At 43.6% G+C, this 17,286-nt stretch overlaps 1 protein-coding gene across 7 annotated transcripts in view; it reads left to right on the top strand.

The window, feature by feature from the left end:
* The window catches only part of ZNF143 (zinc finger protein 143), a 59,613-nt gene that overhangs the window by 25,642 nt on the left and 16,685 nt on the right, over positions 1–17,286 (top strand). For all 7 annotated transcript variants that reach the window (XM_021062244.1, XM_021062243.1, XM_021062241.1 and 4 more), the window contains 6 exons: positions 1,516–1,635; positions 2,846–2,921; positions 3,698–3,823; positions 5,238–5,417; positions 12,979–13,206; positions 16,573–16,721. In XM_021062244.1, the coding sequence (XP_020917903.1) occupies positions 1,516–1,635; positions 2,846–2,921; positions 3,698–3,823; positions 5,238–5,417; positions 12,979–13,206; positions 16,573–16,721 (879 nt within the window). The remainder of the gene's footprint in view (positions 1–1,515; positions 1,636–2,845; positions 2,922–3,697; positions 3,824–5,237; positions 5,418–12,978; positions 13,207–16,572; positions 16,722–17,286) is intronic.

The following is a 17,286-nucleotide window of genomic DNA, read 5'->3' as shown; positions in this document are numbered from 1 at the left end:
TTTTTTTCTATTATAGTTCATTTACAATGTTCTGTCAATTTCTGCTATACAGAAAAGTGACCTGGTCTCACACACACACATTCTTTCATTCTCCAGGTTTTACCTCTAGACAGCTTGCCCTATCCTATAGCTCTCCCTACCTTTGAATTTTGTCCCCTTAGAACTTTGTATGTTTTGGACTGCCGTGATAGCGTTACTATATTCCATTATAATCCTTCATTTATAGGACAGTTTCACTAGCTAGAATGAGAGCCCTGCTAAGGCAGGGACTAATTTACCATTGTATGAGGTAGGTGCTTAGCCAGTCATTTGTCAGCCGTTTGTGATTTTTAGAATGTCTGCCGTGGTGCAGATGGGGTCGGTGGAAGCTGGTATGGAAGTAAGATACGAGGAAGGTGGTAGACCCAGAGCAGGTGCCAAGTAGAATAAAACAGTTTGAGAATTGAGAAGATAAATATCAGTTGGGATTGAGAGATAAAGGGCTCTACAAGGAAACATTTCCGATAAAAAGAATCCATTCCACTCAAACATTCTAGGAGTTCCCACTGTGGCCCAGTGGGTTAATGATCTGGCTTGTCTTGGTGGAGGTGCCAGTTCAGTCCTGGCCCAGCACAGTGGGTTAAGGATCCAACATTGCTGCTTGAATTCACTCCCTGGCCCAGGAACTTATGTATGCCATGGGTGCAGCTGAAAAAGAAAAACAAAAGCATTCTGTATGTGGAGATAAAAGCCAGAGTAGTTTTTGACTTTTGTGTGTCCCGTGGCTTGACGTTGCTGCAGTTATTTAAAGTCTGGCGTTGTGAAGTTCCAGAGAAGTGGTCTGCTTAACATATAAGTAGACTAGGATCGTGTGGATTGTAGTGTCTCCCGCGGGTGAGTCCAGTGACCTAACCCTTCTTTATCATTGCTTTTGAAACTGAAAATGATTTTTTACATCGTTTATAGAACTTGTGTGTGTGTGTGTCTCCCTGGAATATGTCAAGCAACACCTGCATACAGTGGATGAATAGATGCTGCCTGGCTTGATTTTTCTAGAATGGGAATCAATCTATGAATACTGCTGGGGTTCCCGTCCTGGCGCAGTGGTTAACGAATCTGAATAGGAACCATGGGGTTTCAGGTTCAATCCCTAGCCTTGCTCAGTGGGTTAAGGATCTGGCGTGGCTGTGGCTGTGGCATGGGCCGGTGGCTACGGCTCCGATTAGACTCCTAGCCTGGGCACCTCCATATGCCAAGGGAAGCAGCCCTAGAAAAGGCAGAAAGACAAACAACAACAACAACAACAAAAAACCTATGAATGCTGGCTGTGTCCCCTTTTGGATCTCCTGACTTCTTCCAGAGCTGACTTTAGCCGTGGAACAGAACTGGCTCAGCATGATAGGATTTTCATAGAATGATGACCTGAGTCTGGAAACCCACATTACAGTTTTATCTTTTTTATTCTGAAAATTGTAACGTCACCTACTTTATTATTTCTGTATAAATAATTTAAATTGTACTTTTTATTTCATCTAGATTGTCTTGCAAGGACATGCAACAAGAGTAACTGCTAAATCTCAGCAGAGTGGAGAGAAGGCCTTTCGATGTGGATATGATGGATGTGGAAAGTTATATACAACAGGCCATCATCTTAAGGTACATATGAAGGAAAGCCTGTGTCTAGCATGAGAATCCCCAGGACACCAAACGCCAGCATGATGTACTCGCAGCATTTTCGCACACCGTAGTTCTCCTCCACCTGCCGCGATGGAAACACCCACTCACACACACACACAAAGGCCTGTGCAGACTTTAGAACCTCCGCTCTTGGGGGGCTTGGACTGTGCTTTCTTCACTTCTGTCTCCCTCGTGTGCAGAATACATTTTTGTGAAATGTGAAATTTATGTAATTAAATGAGAAATGTGTGTATAATCAACTCTGTTAACAGTGCTTTGCTGAAGTCTGGCAAAAGGCGGTGTTAACTTATGCTGTACAGATACAGAGGTGTCTGACACATAGGCCAAATGTTTGGACTGCAGCTGAAAACCATACGCCATGACTCAAAAGTAACAGCTACCGCGTACTGAATAGCTTCGAGTGTGTCAGGAGGTGTGCATTTAGCATATTTGGAGTAGCCCTCCATCATTTATTGGTGTGTAGCCTCGACATGTTACTCTTAGTACCTCATTTTCCTTGTCTGTAACATCGGATGATAAAAGTACCTCCCTCGGAAGTTCCCGGGTAGTGCAGAGGGTTAAGGATCTGGCATTGCTGGAGCTGTGGTGCAGGTTGCAATGCGGCCTGGCTTCCATCCCTGTCCTAGCAACTTCCATATGCCACAAGTGTGGCAAAGACAAGTTACCTCCTTCAGCAAGTGTTTGCGAGAATTAAGTAGGTGAATTCTGTACATGTACAGTAAAGGTTCAGGAGGTGCTGGCCGTAGTCGTGCGCATTCGTGTGTCACGGCAGCTCTTGGGCAGGTACTCTTATGTCCCCTCTTTACTGAGAAGCCTTTGAGGCTGAGAGAAGGCAAGTGCCACGGCCACACCACCCGCCAGAGCTGAAGCCGTGCCTCAGCTCGAGGCCCCTCTGGCAGCAGCTCCACGCCCTTGGCCTCTGCCTGTCCCTGTCCTCAGCCTGGCCCTCAGCGTGTGTGTTCCATGCAGACCCCTCTGAGCACTCGGAAAACTCGGACCTCCAGTACTGCTGTTCCTTCTTTAAAATGAGTGCTTCTGAACATAGGACATTTGGTCCATGTTGAGAATTGTTGGGCCCTGGTTTCTGAAAAAGAACGTTTAATGTGGAGACTGTCGGTCTAAAGAGTGGCCTTTGGGAAGTGGACTCACGCCTGTGTTTTAATGACAGGTCCATGAGCGGTCACACACAGGGGACCGGCCGTATCAGTGTGAGCATGCAGGCTGCGGGAAGGCATTTGCAACAGGTAAAAACATGAATTTTCTTTGTTTCTTGGTTCCCCCTAGGGGTCAAGCAGAAAGAGCTGAGAGGCAGGAACTGCCCCCTTGCCTTGGTCTGAAGTAGCAGGTGCACAGTGACCAGTCTTCCAGTCTCTCGCCTCCTGCCTTTGTGCTGCTGCTCTGTTCTCTCTCTCGGGGTTGTCATTTTTCTCCTCAGACCTGTTTCTGCCCTCTGTGTTTGGATTTCACTCCACATTCTGCTTTCTTTAAGCAGGAAAAACAAAAGCCAAGCCTTAAGCTGACGCAGGGTGTAACAGTAGGACAGACCTTGGGGGAGCTGTGGGGAACTGGAGCGCGGCAGTGGGACCGTCCTGTCCAGGGAGCAGGGCCAGGCCTCCTGACTTCCATCCTGTTCCTCATCCATGTCTCCGTTCTAATTCAGGATTTGGGGGCATAAGTTGTGAACATCTAATAAGATGGGGGCACTTAAAAAATTCTTTTTATTACAGTTGATTTATAGTGGTCTCTCAATTTCTGCTGTGTAGAAATAATATATACACATTATTTTTCTCATAAGATTGGGGCACTTTAAAGAAAGAAACACACAGTCCCTTCCAGACAGAGATGAAACCATTGAATTTCCAGCAGGAGAGTCCTGAGCTGTCATACTCTTGTACCTTGTTAATGGTTGTTTTGTTGTGTTTGCCTAAGATTCTATTCTTGGTGTTTACTGTGTTTTTCAGTAGCTTCATCTCAGTGGGCATGCTTATGTAATTAAATTTCTCATAAATTTTTCTTGAAGGTTACGGACTAAAAAGTCATGTCAGAACCCATACAGGAGAAAAGCCATATCGGTGTTCAGAAGATAATTGTACTAAATCTTTCAAAACTTCAGGAGATCTACAAAAACATATCAGAACGCATACAGGTACTGATATGAAGAATTGTCATATCTAGGCCAGGAGTGCTTAACTGGCAGGGAGGGACTCCGGGAAGTAGTTTGTGGAAGCTTTTGGGGGTCAGCATCAAAGGCTTCTCTTACCCTCCTGAAACTCCATGCAGTTTGCCATCTGTGCGTGTTTGCTTCTTTCCGGAACGAGGGTGCAGAACCCGTTAGATTATGCCATTAGGCGCGTAGCATAACCTTAGAGGGGTCCATGTTCCAAAAGAGATTAACAGTGGCCCTGGATCACCAACCCTCTCAGCTTTCAGGAATTGTCTGAGAAACAGGCTTATCTACCTAGGATTGTACATCTGTTTAGTAGCCCAACCGAGACCAGACCCTGAGGCGCCCCATCCTGTCTCCGCTTAGTATCGCTTCTCCTGCATCAAGCTGCTTCTAAAAAGGAGTCTGGACTCTAACAGCCCCACAGGAAGAAAGGCTTGTTCTTCCTACCCTTTAAATTTTCCTCTCTCCTTCTCCGAAAGAGTGCTTTGTCTTCCCTCTGCTCCTCTCCCTTCCTTGTACTTGATTGTTTGAAGATTGGTATCATAACGGTAATTGTTTGCTTTGGGTCAGAGCTGGAAGAATTTCAGAAACTGTTGATAAGAGGTGCTGTTATAAGCTATTGACTAAGTAATAGAGCATAAGTTTTAGTTTGATATTTTTACTGCAGATGTTTTAACTAGAGTGTGATAACTTCATCCCCGAATACTTCTAAGTATTCTGAGATAGCTTAGCAGATTTCTATGGAGGATTCTTCCAGTCATTAAAGTTTAACTTTTTAGTTCAAATATGATCCCAAATTGACTTGGCTTTATAATGTTTAGGAAAACATAAAGCTGTAGGTTGTATTCTATTTATGCTCTTATTCTTAATCTTTTATATCAGAGGCAAGTGTTTCCAAGCTCCTTAGAGTAGTAATATCTTCAGTAGGTATTTTTGGTGCAGTGCATATTATGTATGAGACACTAGATTTTAAAAAGACCAAGAATTCTTTTTCTTCAAGAATTATAGAATAAATAAAGTAGGAGATAAGATTTTAGGGGATCCTAGGGTTGTTCTAAGTTAATCCTTTTTCTTGACTCTCTTTTTCTTTCGTATTTCTCTATGATATGTATTTCTTTCTCTGCTTTTCTCAGCTCGTTTTTTACGATGCCCTTCTGGATGATTCCATCTGGGAAGTCATGTAATCAGTGATGAGTTTTGAATACTACTCAGGTTTTCCTGTGTAAATTTAAGTTTGGAGTATATGATGCTGTTTCTGGAAGAAAGAAAACCACAGGAGCTTCAATACAAAAAGCCTAGAGCTTTGAGCATGGATGAGCCTAAGCAGAATTGAAGGATAAGATATTTCAATTTTCTGTGGTTTTGCATCATTTATTTCCTTTTGTGTTTTTAGGAGAAAGGCCCTTTAAATGTCATTTTGAAGGCTGTGGGCGGTCTTTTACAACATCAAATATCAGAAAAGTGCACATTAGGACGCATACAGGAGAAAGACCGTATTACTGCACAGAGCCAGGATGTGGGAGGGCGTTTGCCAGTGCAACCAATTATAAAAACCACGTGAGGATACACACAGGTAACAGCCTCTGTTTCTTGGTCTTCAAACTTTCAAGGCTCAGTCTAACTGCCATAAACCATTTACAGGTAATCTCTTTCCTCCTTCCTGCCACTTAGCATGGTAGAGAGGATTATGCCACTTGAAAAAGAGTCACCCTAGCATTTATACATTTCTTTATTCAGTGGTTATTGAGCATCTGCTGTGTGTTCCCTGCCAGCCATCACAGATGCAGAGAGAGACAAGAACTGTCCAGGACAGTCGATTGGGCGAGGATAGTAGACATACAATTGCTGCAGAGTATCTATGGATATATATATATATTTTTAACAGCTTTATTGATACATAAATCACTGTACAAGTCATCCATTTAAGGTATATGATTCATTGGTTTTTTATTTTTGTTTTTATTTTTTATTTATTTTTGTCTTTTTGTCTTTTCTAGAGCCGCACCCTCAGCATATGGAGGTTCCCAGGCTAGGGGTCTAATCAGAGCTTTAGGCACTGGCCTATGCCACAGCTGCAGCAACTTGGGATCCTTAACCCACTGAGTGAGGCCAGGGATCGAACCCGCAACGTCATGGTTCCTAGTTGCATTTGTTAACCACTGCGCCACAACAGGAACTCTGGTGTTTTTTAATATACTTACCCAAACCCAAATTTAGAACATTTTCATCTCACCTGAAAGAAACTCTATACTTGTTAGCAGTCCCCCCCCACACCATAAGAATTAAAATTCTACCTTCCATCCCTGTGGATTTTCCTGTTCTGAATATTTCATATTGATGGAATCACACGGTTTGTGATGTTCATTGTCTGGCTTTTTTCCCTTAGCATAATACTTTTGAGGTTCAGCCATGTTATATTGGTAGTTCTTCCCTTTTTAATTACTGACTAGCGTTCTATTATATGAATTTACCACATTTTAGCCATTTACCAGTTATTTTACTTTTCGGCTATTGTAAATAATGCTGCTGTACTGATGTGCAAGTTTTTGTGTGGCTGTGTTTTCCTTCCTCCTGAGTGTACACCTAGGAATGGAATTGTTGGGTCACATGATAACTGTGTTTAACGTTTTGAAGAGCTGCCAGATTGTTTTCCAAATCGGCTGCAACGTCTTACAATCTCATCGGCCATGTTTACGGTTCGCGTTTCTGCACATTCCAGGCACAGTGGGGTTATCTGTGATCACAGCCACCCTAGTGGATGAAAAGTGGTTCCTCTCTCGTCATGGTTTTGATTTGCGTTTTCCTGACGTGCTAATGACGGGGATCATATTTTCGTGGGCTTAGTGGCCGTTTGTGTGTGTGTGTGTGTGTGTCTTTTCAGGAAATGTCTTTGCAGTACCTTTGCCCACTTTTTAAATTGGGTTGTCTTTTTTGTGTGTGTTATAAGAATTCTTTATTATATCCCGGATATAAGTCCTTTATTAGGTATGTGATTTACAGATATTTTCTCCTGTTCCCTTTTTTTTTTTTCCTTCTAGGGCAGCACCCGTGGTATATGGAGGTTCCCAGGCTAGGGGTCAAATCGGAGCTGCAGCTGCTGGCCAATGCCACAGCCACAGCAACGCCAGATCTGAGCCATGTCTGCGATCTACACCACAGCTCACAGCAACGCCAGATCCTCAACCCACTGTTTGACTCGCGGGAGTCAAACCTGCGTCCTCATGGATCCCAGTCAGATTCGTTTCCACTGCACCACAACGGGAACTCCTCCTGTTCCCTTTCTCGATGATGCTGTTTGCAGCACAAAACTTTTTAATTTTGATGCTTCACTTTGTGATTTTTTTTTTTAATGGAAGTAGAGTTGATTTACAATATTGTATTGATTTGGGGTGGTTGTATTTTTTATGGGCATGGAAAGGCAAATGAGAGGGTGCATTAGTTTTTATAAGAAATTCTTTTTGAATATATTGTTTTTATTACTGGTAGTAAAAATAAACCTGTGGAGTTCCCGCTATGGTACAGTGGGATCGGCAGCATCTCTGCAGCACCAGGATGCAGGTTAGATCCCTGGTTAAAGGATCTGGCATTGCCACAGCTGCAGTGTAGGTCACGACTGTGGCTCAGATCTGATCCCTGGCCCAGAAATTCCATATGCTGTGGGGTGGCCAAAAAAAGAAAATAGGAAAAAAAGTAAGCTTGTGGTAATTCAAAATTAAAAGATATTTTTATAGAATGGAACTTTAGACCCCTGGGTATCTCTGGAAATATTTCCAGGGATCTACAGCAGTTCCTTTCCTTTGAAAGTGGTACATTAACAAGGTTTTTTTTTTTTTTTTTTGCTTTTTAGGGCCATACCCATGGCATATGAAGATTCCCAGGCTGGGGTCAAATCAAGAGCTTCAGTTGCCAACCTACACCAACAGCTCACAGCAACGCTGGATCCTTAACCCACTGAGCGAGGCTGGGAATCGAACCTGCAACCTCATGGTTCCTAGTTGGATTCATTTCCACTGTGCCATGATGGGAACTCCTGAATCTACTTCTGTGTGCATTTTTCTATAAAAGGAAAAAATCTTAAGTTGCATGCGTGTCGAAGTGAGAGAACATAGAATGCACTGAAGTCAAATTTCTGACACAGTCGTGTATTATGCTTCCATTGTGTGTTACACATTATGCTGTCATCTTCTCTACATTATTTGTAGCTTAAGAAAGTAGAAAAGGCTGTGAAAACCTAAGAGGCCTGGAAAGAAAGGCCACAGATTAGAAGAAAAATTGTTTTGCTAATATAATTTGCATTCCTTTTCCATTAGGATATTTTATTGTAAAATTTTAGTACATGTTTGTGGTTGTAGGAAAAAAACAAAGCTATTTGATACTGCTCTGTCATAGTGTATTACACACAAACATAAACTTGCTACTGAGTTTATTGAGTATTAAATAATTAGATAATTAGTATTTTAAGTGCTTCATATTATACAGAAATTCTTGGTGGGTTATAACAGAGATGCTTAAGAACCTTTTGGTGATATTTGGGGAAATTGGCTAGATGGGTTGGGAAAGACATTTTTCCCACTTAAAGTGATGGAATACAGACTCATTTGAAAGTTAGCCATTCAACATGTTTTATGGGCACATTAAATTCCAGTAAGAGAGATGCTGTATTAAATTTGGCCATAGTGATTTTTGGGACATGCAGGTAGAGCAGTGTTTTCAAATGTGGAAGTTCACTGGGTTCACCTTTTAAAAATAGACTGACTCCCCAGCTCTTATCTGCAAAGATTCTGGCATAATTTTATTGAGGTGAGGCCCAGGCATCAGTATTTATAAAAAACTCTCCAGGAGTTCCCATTGTAGCCCAGTGGGTTAAGAACCCAACATGGTGTGTGTGAGGATGTGGGTTTGATCCCTGGTGTTGTTCAGTGGGTTAAGGATCCAGCATTGCCACAAGCTATGGTGTAGGTCACAGATGTAGCTCAAATCCAGTGTTGTAGGTTCAGCTGCAGCTCCCGTTCGACCCCTAGCCCAGGAACTTCGATATGGCACAGCTGTGGCCATAGAAAGAAAAGAAAAACAAACATACAAAAATCTCTTCTGGGAGTTCCCATGGTGGCTCAGTGGTAATGAACCTGACTAGTATCCATGAGGATGCAGGTTCAATCCCTGGCCTTGCTCAGCGTGTTAAGGATCCAGCAGTGCCATGAGCTGTGGTGTAGGTTGCAGACACTGTTCAGAACTGGTGCTGCTGTGTCTGTGGTGTAGGCCGGCAGCTGCAGCTCCAATTCGACCCCTAGCCTGGAAACTTCATATGCCACAGGTGCAGCCCTGAAAACAAACTAACAAACAAAAAACCTCTCCAGGTCTTTTATGTGCATACATGTTTAGGAATCATTGAAGCAGAGATATCCAGTACGTAGTTATAAATGTCGGTCTGACTCATGAGGTAGGTCTGGACTCGAAGAAAAGATTGGCTAATGATCATCAAGTAGATAACCCAGTAAAAGCTCAAATTATGCTCTGAGTGGAATGTAAAGATTCAGCTGTGTGAACAGTCCATTCTTGCAAGGATGGTCAGATGACCCAGTTGAGACCGGGTGGCTAGTCATTAGGGAGCTCAAAAGTACAATTCAGGTCTGTTTATGTCTTCACGAGAAGATGCTCGGCATCACTAAGTATCAGGGAAATGCAAATCAAAGCCACGGTGGGATATCACCTCCCACCTGTCAACAAGACAGATGTTGGTGAGAATGTGGAAGAAAGGGAACCCTTTTGTATTGTTGGTGGGAATATAAATCGGTACAGCCCACTGTGGAAACAGTGTGGCGATTCCTCAAAAATTGAAAACAGAGCTACTGGAGTTCTCTTGTGGCTCAATGGGTTAGGGATCTGGTGTTATCACTGCAGCAGTTTGCATCACTGCTGTGGCTCGGGTTTGATCCCTGGCCTAGGAACTTCTGCATGCCATAGTTGCAGCCAAAAAGAAAAGGAAAAAATAAATAAAACCACCATATGACCCAGCAGTTCCATTTCTGGATATTATAATAACAAAAACAAAAACACTAATTCAAAAAGATACATACCCCTGTATTCATTGCAGCATTATTTACAATACTTTACAATACCCAAGATGTAGAAGCAACCTAAGCGTCCATTGGCAGATGAATGGATGAAGAAGATGTGATCCACACACACAGTAAAATATCAGCCATAAAAGAATGAAGGCTTGCCATTTCTGACAACATGGATGGACCTAGAGAGTATTAAGCTAAGTGAAGTAAGTCAGACAGAGAAAGACAGATACCATAACATTTCACTTATATGTGGAAGCTTAGAACAGAACAAATGAACAAACGTCACAAAACAAAAGCAGACTGGAAGAGAAAAACTGATGGTTGCTGGGGGCGGGGCTTGGGGATGAGTGACAGCAGGTGAGGAAGATTAAGAGGTACAGACGTGCGGTTATAGAGTAAGTACGTCATGAAATGTGTAGCATAGGGGATACAGTCAGTAATACTGTAATAACTTGGTTATGTTGGCAGATGGTAACTAGATTTACTGAGGTGATCATTTTATAATGTGTAAAAACAGCAAATCACTAGGTTATATACCTGAACCTCATAGAATACTTTAAGTCAATCATACCCAATGAAAAAAGTACAATTTTGGGAGTTCCCGTTGTGGTTTAGCAGTAATGAACCCGACTGGTATCCATGAGGATGAGAGTTTGATCCCTGGCCTTGCCCAGTGGATTAAGGATCTGGCATTGCCATGCATTGTGGTGTAGGTCACAGACCTGGCTTGGATCCACGTTGCTGTGACTATGGCATAGGCTGGCAGCTGCAGCTCCGATTTGACCCCTGGCCTGGAAACTTCCATATGCTGCAGGTTTGGCCCTAAAAAGACCAAAAAAAAAAAAAAAGTGCAATTTCAGAACAAAAACAAAAACAACCCCCTCAAAAAACAAATTCATAGGAGTTTCCTGGTGGCCTAGCAGTTGAGGATTCCATGTTGTCGTTGCTGTGGCTTGAGTTAGACCCCTGGTCCAGGAGTTTCCCCGTGCCTCAGGCAAGGCCAACCCCCACCCCCAAACCAAGTTCATTTATATCATGACTTTGGTTTGGTGCCACCTAGTGGCAATTTGCTCTGCAGCCTAATTACTAATAGGACGGGCGCTTGGCTTTGGAATCCTTGGCATTTCCTGCCTGGCCTTGCCTGTCACGTCTCCCCAGCCACCATTTTCCAGGATTAGAACTTGAACCTGCTCTGCTTTGAGAATGTGGCCTGGAGAGACGATAGAAAGCATCTTGGTTACTGCATGTCTAAGACATGTATTACAGGGTACATTAGTGTGCCCTTTTACTGTTGGCGAGTGGTTTTACTGTGCTTAGAACCATGGAAAAGATGCAGTTCCCCAAGAGAGGTGCAAATGAGAACCAAGTGGAAGATACGCATGTGCATATTTTAGAGATTATCCGAGCTCACACCAAAGCTTCCAGTTCAAACTCATCCTGCAGGGCTCTTTCCTTCCTTCCCCCGTCGCATGTTCACACGTCCCTCCTTCCCTGGTGAGAGCTCTGGCTTCCAAGAGCACTGACACGTTTGCTCTCGCTCAGTCTTCTATTACATCTAAACTAGGCTGAGTCGTTTTGTCCCTAGCACTGTAATAAACAAGCTTACCAAGAAGAGCTGAGGATTTGTTTGTTTGCTGTTTTCCCTACCCTGGCCTAGTCCAAGACTGAGAATATCCGTCAAGTACTGAGTGTATGAGTTACTTTATTAGTTTATTCCCCCCCCTGCACCCCTGTCCTGGACCCTATACCCCTTCTTCATTTATATTATGGTTAGGTTAATTTGTTCCAGTTGGCTTTCAGTGTTAGATTCCCACCACTGCATGTTAACAGTGTCTAAGTATTTTATGACATTAAATAATTATTGTTAGCGTTCTTATTTCAAAAAAAGAGTCCACCTTTTATACAATCTGAAATATTTATAGATGAGATGGAATGCTTTTGGAGCTGTTTCAGAAGACTGCAGGGTGGGATGAGGGGGCTGGAATGAGTGCTCAATCAGTGAAACTCTGTTGGCTGTAAATTCATAGCTGAAGCTAGATGGTTGGTACCTAGGGTTATTGCACCGTGTCTCTATACTTCTGCGTATAGAGAAATTTTCTGTAATAAAAATTCTAAAAAAAATGTACTGCCTATATTATTCTCAAACTGTTTTCATGGAAGAATTTCTTTGTATTGAGTTGTTTTTAGTAAATATTCAATAGCTTTTGATTGGATGCAGGAAGTCAAGTGAAGTTAATAGGACGTGTGTATCATTTTAGATGTACTGATGTGTTCAAACTGTGTCTAAGAGACTTTTTAGGAAATCTGTTCATTATCCTTATAAAACCCTTAGGGTTAGCTGCTTTGATTACAGTAATAGCTGCATTTATTGTTGCCATCATCAGTGTAGGATCACTGATATCTAGATTATCTAGGTATGGGCAACAAGAACACTTTCAGCAAAGCTTAGAGTCAACTGGACAGGAAACGTCTCCATCCTGATGTTTCACCCCTCTTGCAGTTAAGGGGAGAGTGGCACCCACACATGTGGGATAAGACTCAGGTGCACATCCCCCTTTGAGCCCAATTGAAGCCAGAGTTAGGGCATCTTTTCTTGTGTACTGCCTCATAGCAGGATAGAAAAGGGTTTGACAGGAGTTCCCGTCGTGGCGCAGTGGTTAACGAATCCGACTAGGAACCATGAGGTTGCGGGTTCAGTCCCTGCCCTTGCTCAGTGGGTTTACGATCCGGCGTTGCCGTGAGCTGTGGTGTAGGTTGCAGACGCGGCTTGGATCCCGCGTTGCTGTGGCTCTGGCGTAGGCCGGTGGCTACAGCTCCGATTCGACCCCTAGCCTGCGAACCTCCATATGCCGCGGGAGCGGCCCAAGAAATAGCAACAACAAAAAGACCAAAAAAAAAAAAAAAAAAAAAAAAAGAGAAAAGGGTTTGACAACTATTTATTTTTGCCATTAGAGGCTCCCCCTCTCTGTGCACCCCCGCTCACCCCCAGAGGATATGGAATGAGTATGCCTCATATGTAAAAGTTGATTTTTTTTTTTTTTTTTTTTTGGTGTGTTCTTTACTTAGGGGAAAAGCCATATGTTTGTACAGTCCCTGGATGTGACAAAAGGTTTACAGAATATTCCAGTTTGTACAAACATCATGTTGTTCACACTCACTCTAAGCCGTACAACTGTAACCACTGTGGGAAGACATACAAGCAGATCTCAACACTGGCCATGCACAAACGGACAGCCCACAATGACACCGAGCCCATCGAGGAGGAGCAGGAAGCCTTCTTTGAGCCTCCCCCAGGTAAGGCTTTTTTTTTACAGTATATCTGTGTCTGTTTGAAAATCGACAGTTATGAACATAATTTATGATTTAAAGCATGTGCTCAAATCATAACATTTCATTCCAATAGTCATATAAGCATATCATTTACGACTGTGATAACTGCTGTCAAAGAAGGGCACTTAATGCTCTGGGCTCTATAAGAGGACAAGTTAGTTTAGTCTGGAAGTCAGAGAAGGCTCCCTTGAGGAAGCGATTTTTTGAGAGATCTGCAGGGTAAATAGGGGTTAACTCAGTGGAGAGGCAGGGACATGGTGGTGGGGGCGGCGGTGGAAAATTAGGAACAAAGAGAGGGATTGGCACAAAGCCCTGAGGCTGGAAAGAGTGAAGCAAATTGGAGGGACTGAAAGGAGCCTGGCCAGCGCGGCACTTCTGCCTGGGGAGGCGGCACGGAGTGAGGCCGCACAGCCAGGCAGGGCCGCCGGGCTCTTCGGGGATGTTAGGGTGTCTTCAGCCTAAGAGTGGGGGAGCACTCCCAAATAAGCCTTAGCTGACTCATGTGCTCCTCAGAGTGCTGTGATAGACAAAACATTCATTTTAATAAGGACAGACTCTTGAAAAATATTTGAGAATTAGATTCTGTGATTTCAGTTAAATAACTCAGCATAGTTAAGTAGGTAAAGTGAAGTTGATTTCTCTAAAACAGAACACAAAACAAAACAGGTTCCCTGTTTCATGAGGACCTCCTAAATTAAGTAAATTTGAAAATTAAAACATCTTTCCTGGAGTTCCTCCTGTGGCACAGTGGGTTAAGGCTCCAGCCTTGTCACTGTCGTGGCTCTGGTTACAGCTGGGGCCTGGGCTCAATACCTGCATGTCGTAGGCACAGCCAAGGAAAACAATAGTGATTCCCTTTAGTTCTAATTTGCTTTCAGATATCAGTCGTGTGATAGGAAGAAAATAGCAATTCCTTCACTCTTGAATGCTATACTCTTTTCCAGCCAAAGCACTGCAGGTGTGCATGGCTAGGTGTTATAGTAACTGCTGAGCCCTTGCAGTTAGAAAGCAGGCTTTGATAATGTCACACCTAGGTTCAGGACTCTTCCTTTCTTGGGAATTGCCTAGTGGCCTAGTGGTTAAGGATCTGGAGTCACTGCTGTGGCTCAGGTTGTTGCTGTGGTGTGGGTTCAATCCCTGGCCCGGGAACTCCTGCGTGCTGCAGGTGCAACCAAAAAAAAAAAAAAAAAACCTGTTCCTTTCTTAAGCTTCTTCAGTCTCTTCCTTAAATGTTAATATTTCAGATTGTCAATTTCTCATGTTCTACAAGATAATCTATAATATATCCTTTGTTTAAAAAATTAAACTAAGATTGTCTTTCTAAGAATAAGGGTGGGTTTATGTTCTTTTTCTCCCAAATGATCTAGGTTTTGAACCTATTGGCGTGATGGTATAATCGTAAGTATAATAAATAGCCATGAAACAGAACCAGAAGAAACGAAGCCATGAGTGTCACAGGGACTACACCAGGATGTCCAGTGCTGGCATCAGCCGTGCCTGTCATAAGCACCTCTAAATTAGCATATAAAAATGTCCTTCTTTGAAGGGAAAACCCCATATTCCCCCTTTCTGGCCTCACTCGAGGTGGACTAGGAGAGAGGGATGGGGGATCTTCCGGCCTGCCAAGGAGGGCAGGAATTGCCGTTCACTTGCCAGCTCTCTGTGAAATAAAGAAGTAGGTGTGGGTTCCTGTTCTGTCACTTACGAAACATTCACCTCACCCCCGATAAGGTGCCATTGCTTTGTCTTCATACGGGGATGTCACTGTGTGCTGATGACTGGCAGTCAGTCACTTCTGTTAAAGAGAAAGTCACTTGGTGCTGATGTGTTGTGTTTACACACCTTTCTGGTTTTGCGGTTAACGTTTTGAAGATTGTCTTCTTTTTAACGGCTTCGTAAGCGATTGCAAGACCTTAGTGCATCCTCGTCATGTTGGAAGGGCTATTCGCCAGATAGCCGTCCTGTCCAGTCCCCCCTTCCCGCCCCAACACAGGTGCACAGTATCACCTAGTCAGTCAACTAAGAGGGTAGGAGAGGCCTCTCAAAATTAGAAGAGGTGCAGTTCATGTGGAAAGGCTGGGTTGGGACTGCTCTGGTCCGGTTTGGCTTTGCAAAAGAGGAGACAGAGAGATTGGCAGGAAGTACCCAAGCCATTCTCATGACTTAGAATTTAATACATACACCCTGCAATTTTTGTCCGTTTCTCCATAATATCGAAAATGTCCTGTTTTCTCTTTTTTTTTTAGCTTGTAAACAATATAAATTTACTTTTCAGTTTTGGAGGCTAGGAAGTCCAAGGTTTAGGCACTGGCAGATTGGCTGCCCTGCCTCCTGGTTCGCAGATGACTGTGCTTTTGCTCCATCCTGAGGTGGCGGAAGGGATTAGGGATGTCTCATCCCTTTCATGAGGTCTCCAGTCACCTCCCAAATGCCACCCACCCCACCATCAACATGTAGAATGTTAGAAGTAAACGTGTGAGTTCTGGGCGACACAAGTATTTAGTCTGTAGTACTCGGGTCAGCCTTTTAACTCATACTCATTCCTCACGGGGCAAAGCCCAAGACCTTCACAAAGAGCGCAGCTGCTCCTTGTCCGCGTCGTCCGCCGTTATCCTGCTGCAAATTCCCAGGCCACGAGAATGAGTGTGGTCCCCGTTAATCCTATCACCGGATGACTTGATGTTTCTGTCCATGCTGATTGGTCTGCCTGTAACATACCCTGTGACAGACTTTATTGCAACTGCCCATTTGAATATACATCTCTCTTTCTAAATTTCGACCTCTTAAGAAAAGACAGCTAACAGAGGGAGGAGTAAATAATAGTCCCTCCATAAATGTTCATTAAACTAATGTGAGCTAGCCTGATATTTTGGGAGAGTTGACAGGCCGAGATGAACTCGCTCTTTCGCACAGACTCAAAATCTAAGCAAGGAGTTCCCGTCGTGGCTCAGTGGTTAACGAATCAGACTGGGAACCACGAGGTTGCGCGTTCGATCCCTGGCCTCGCTCATTGGGTTAAGGATCCGGCGTTGCCGTGAGCTGTGGTGTAGGTCACAGATGCCGCTCGGATCCCAAGTTGCTGTGGCTGTGGTGTAGACTGGCAGCTACAGCTCTGATTAGACCCCTAGCCTGGGTACCTCCATATGCCACGGGAGCGGCCTAGAAAAGGCAGAAAGACAAAAAAAAAAAAAAAAAAAAAAAACTAAGCAATATATATTGTAAATTGAATATTGACCGTGTAGCAGTAGGTTGAAAGAAATTAGAAAACATCCTTATTTTCATAACAGCTTGGTTGGTTGATCGAGTAAATAATCCATTTGTTTTAAACAGGTCAAAGCGAAGATGTTCTCAAAGGGTCACAGATCACATATGTCACAGGTGTGGAAGGAGACGATGTTGTGTCTACACAGGTGGCCACGGTAACGCAGTCTGGGTTGAGTCAGCAGGTTACGCTCATATCCCAGGACGGGACTCAGCATGTAAGTACCCACCCAAAGCAAGCCACTTAAATAGTATTTTTCTGAGCCTGGGCTTGAAAGGCAGGTTGGGTCCCGGTTGAGGAAAGCCTTGAAATAGGGCACTAAGTTTGGAGTTTAGCTTGTAGGCAGTGCTGGATCTCCTGAAGGTTTTCCCATAGCCAGAGACTACCTGTGGGGAGGGCAGGAAAGAGAAGATTGGTGACTCGGTAGAATTCAGATGATGTGATGCGTGTCGTTCAAAGGGGAGGATGAGGTTCAGAACCACAGCGAAATCAAGGGCTTGAAAAGTAAGGCACCCCTGTGAAGCAGGAGGGGTAGGATCTGGTGGCTGATTCAGTCCAGGAGCTAAGATTGAGAAGTCAGCAGAGGTTTGGCTGAGGTAGTGAGGACATCACTGCAAGATCCTGGGAGGTCAGTGATGGACAGACCTGTGAAATTCCCAGAGTGTGGCTCTCTCCCTGCCTGGAATCATGGGAGTTCACTTAACTAGCTTCACAGAATTAATAGAACAGGTATCTTGATTTCTGCAGGAAAAGCAATATAATGGTTGTTGGTTGTTGTTCAA

The sequence above is a fragment of the Sus scrofa genome, chromosome 9, assembly GCF_000003025.6.
Source record: "Sus scrofa isolate TJ Tabasco breed Duroc chromosome 9, Sscrofa11.1, whole genome shotgun sequence".
NCBI classification, from domain to species: Eukaryota; Metazoa; Chordata; class Mammalia; order Artiodactyla; family Suidae; genus Sus; species Sus scrofa.
Note: the sequence above shows the minus strand (reverse complement) of the source record. Positions and strands in the feature narration are given on the sequence as shown.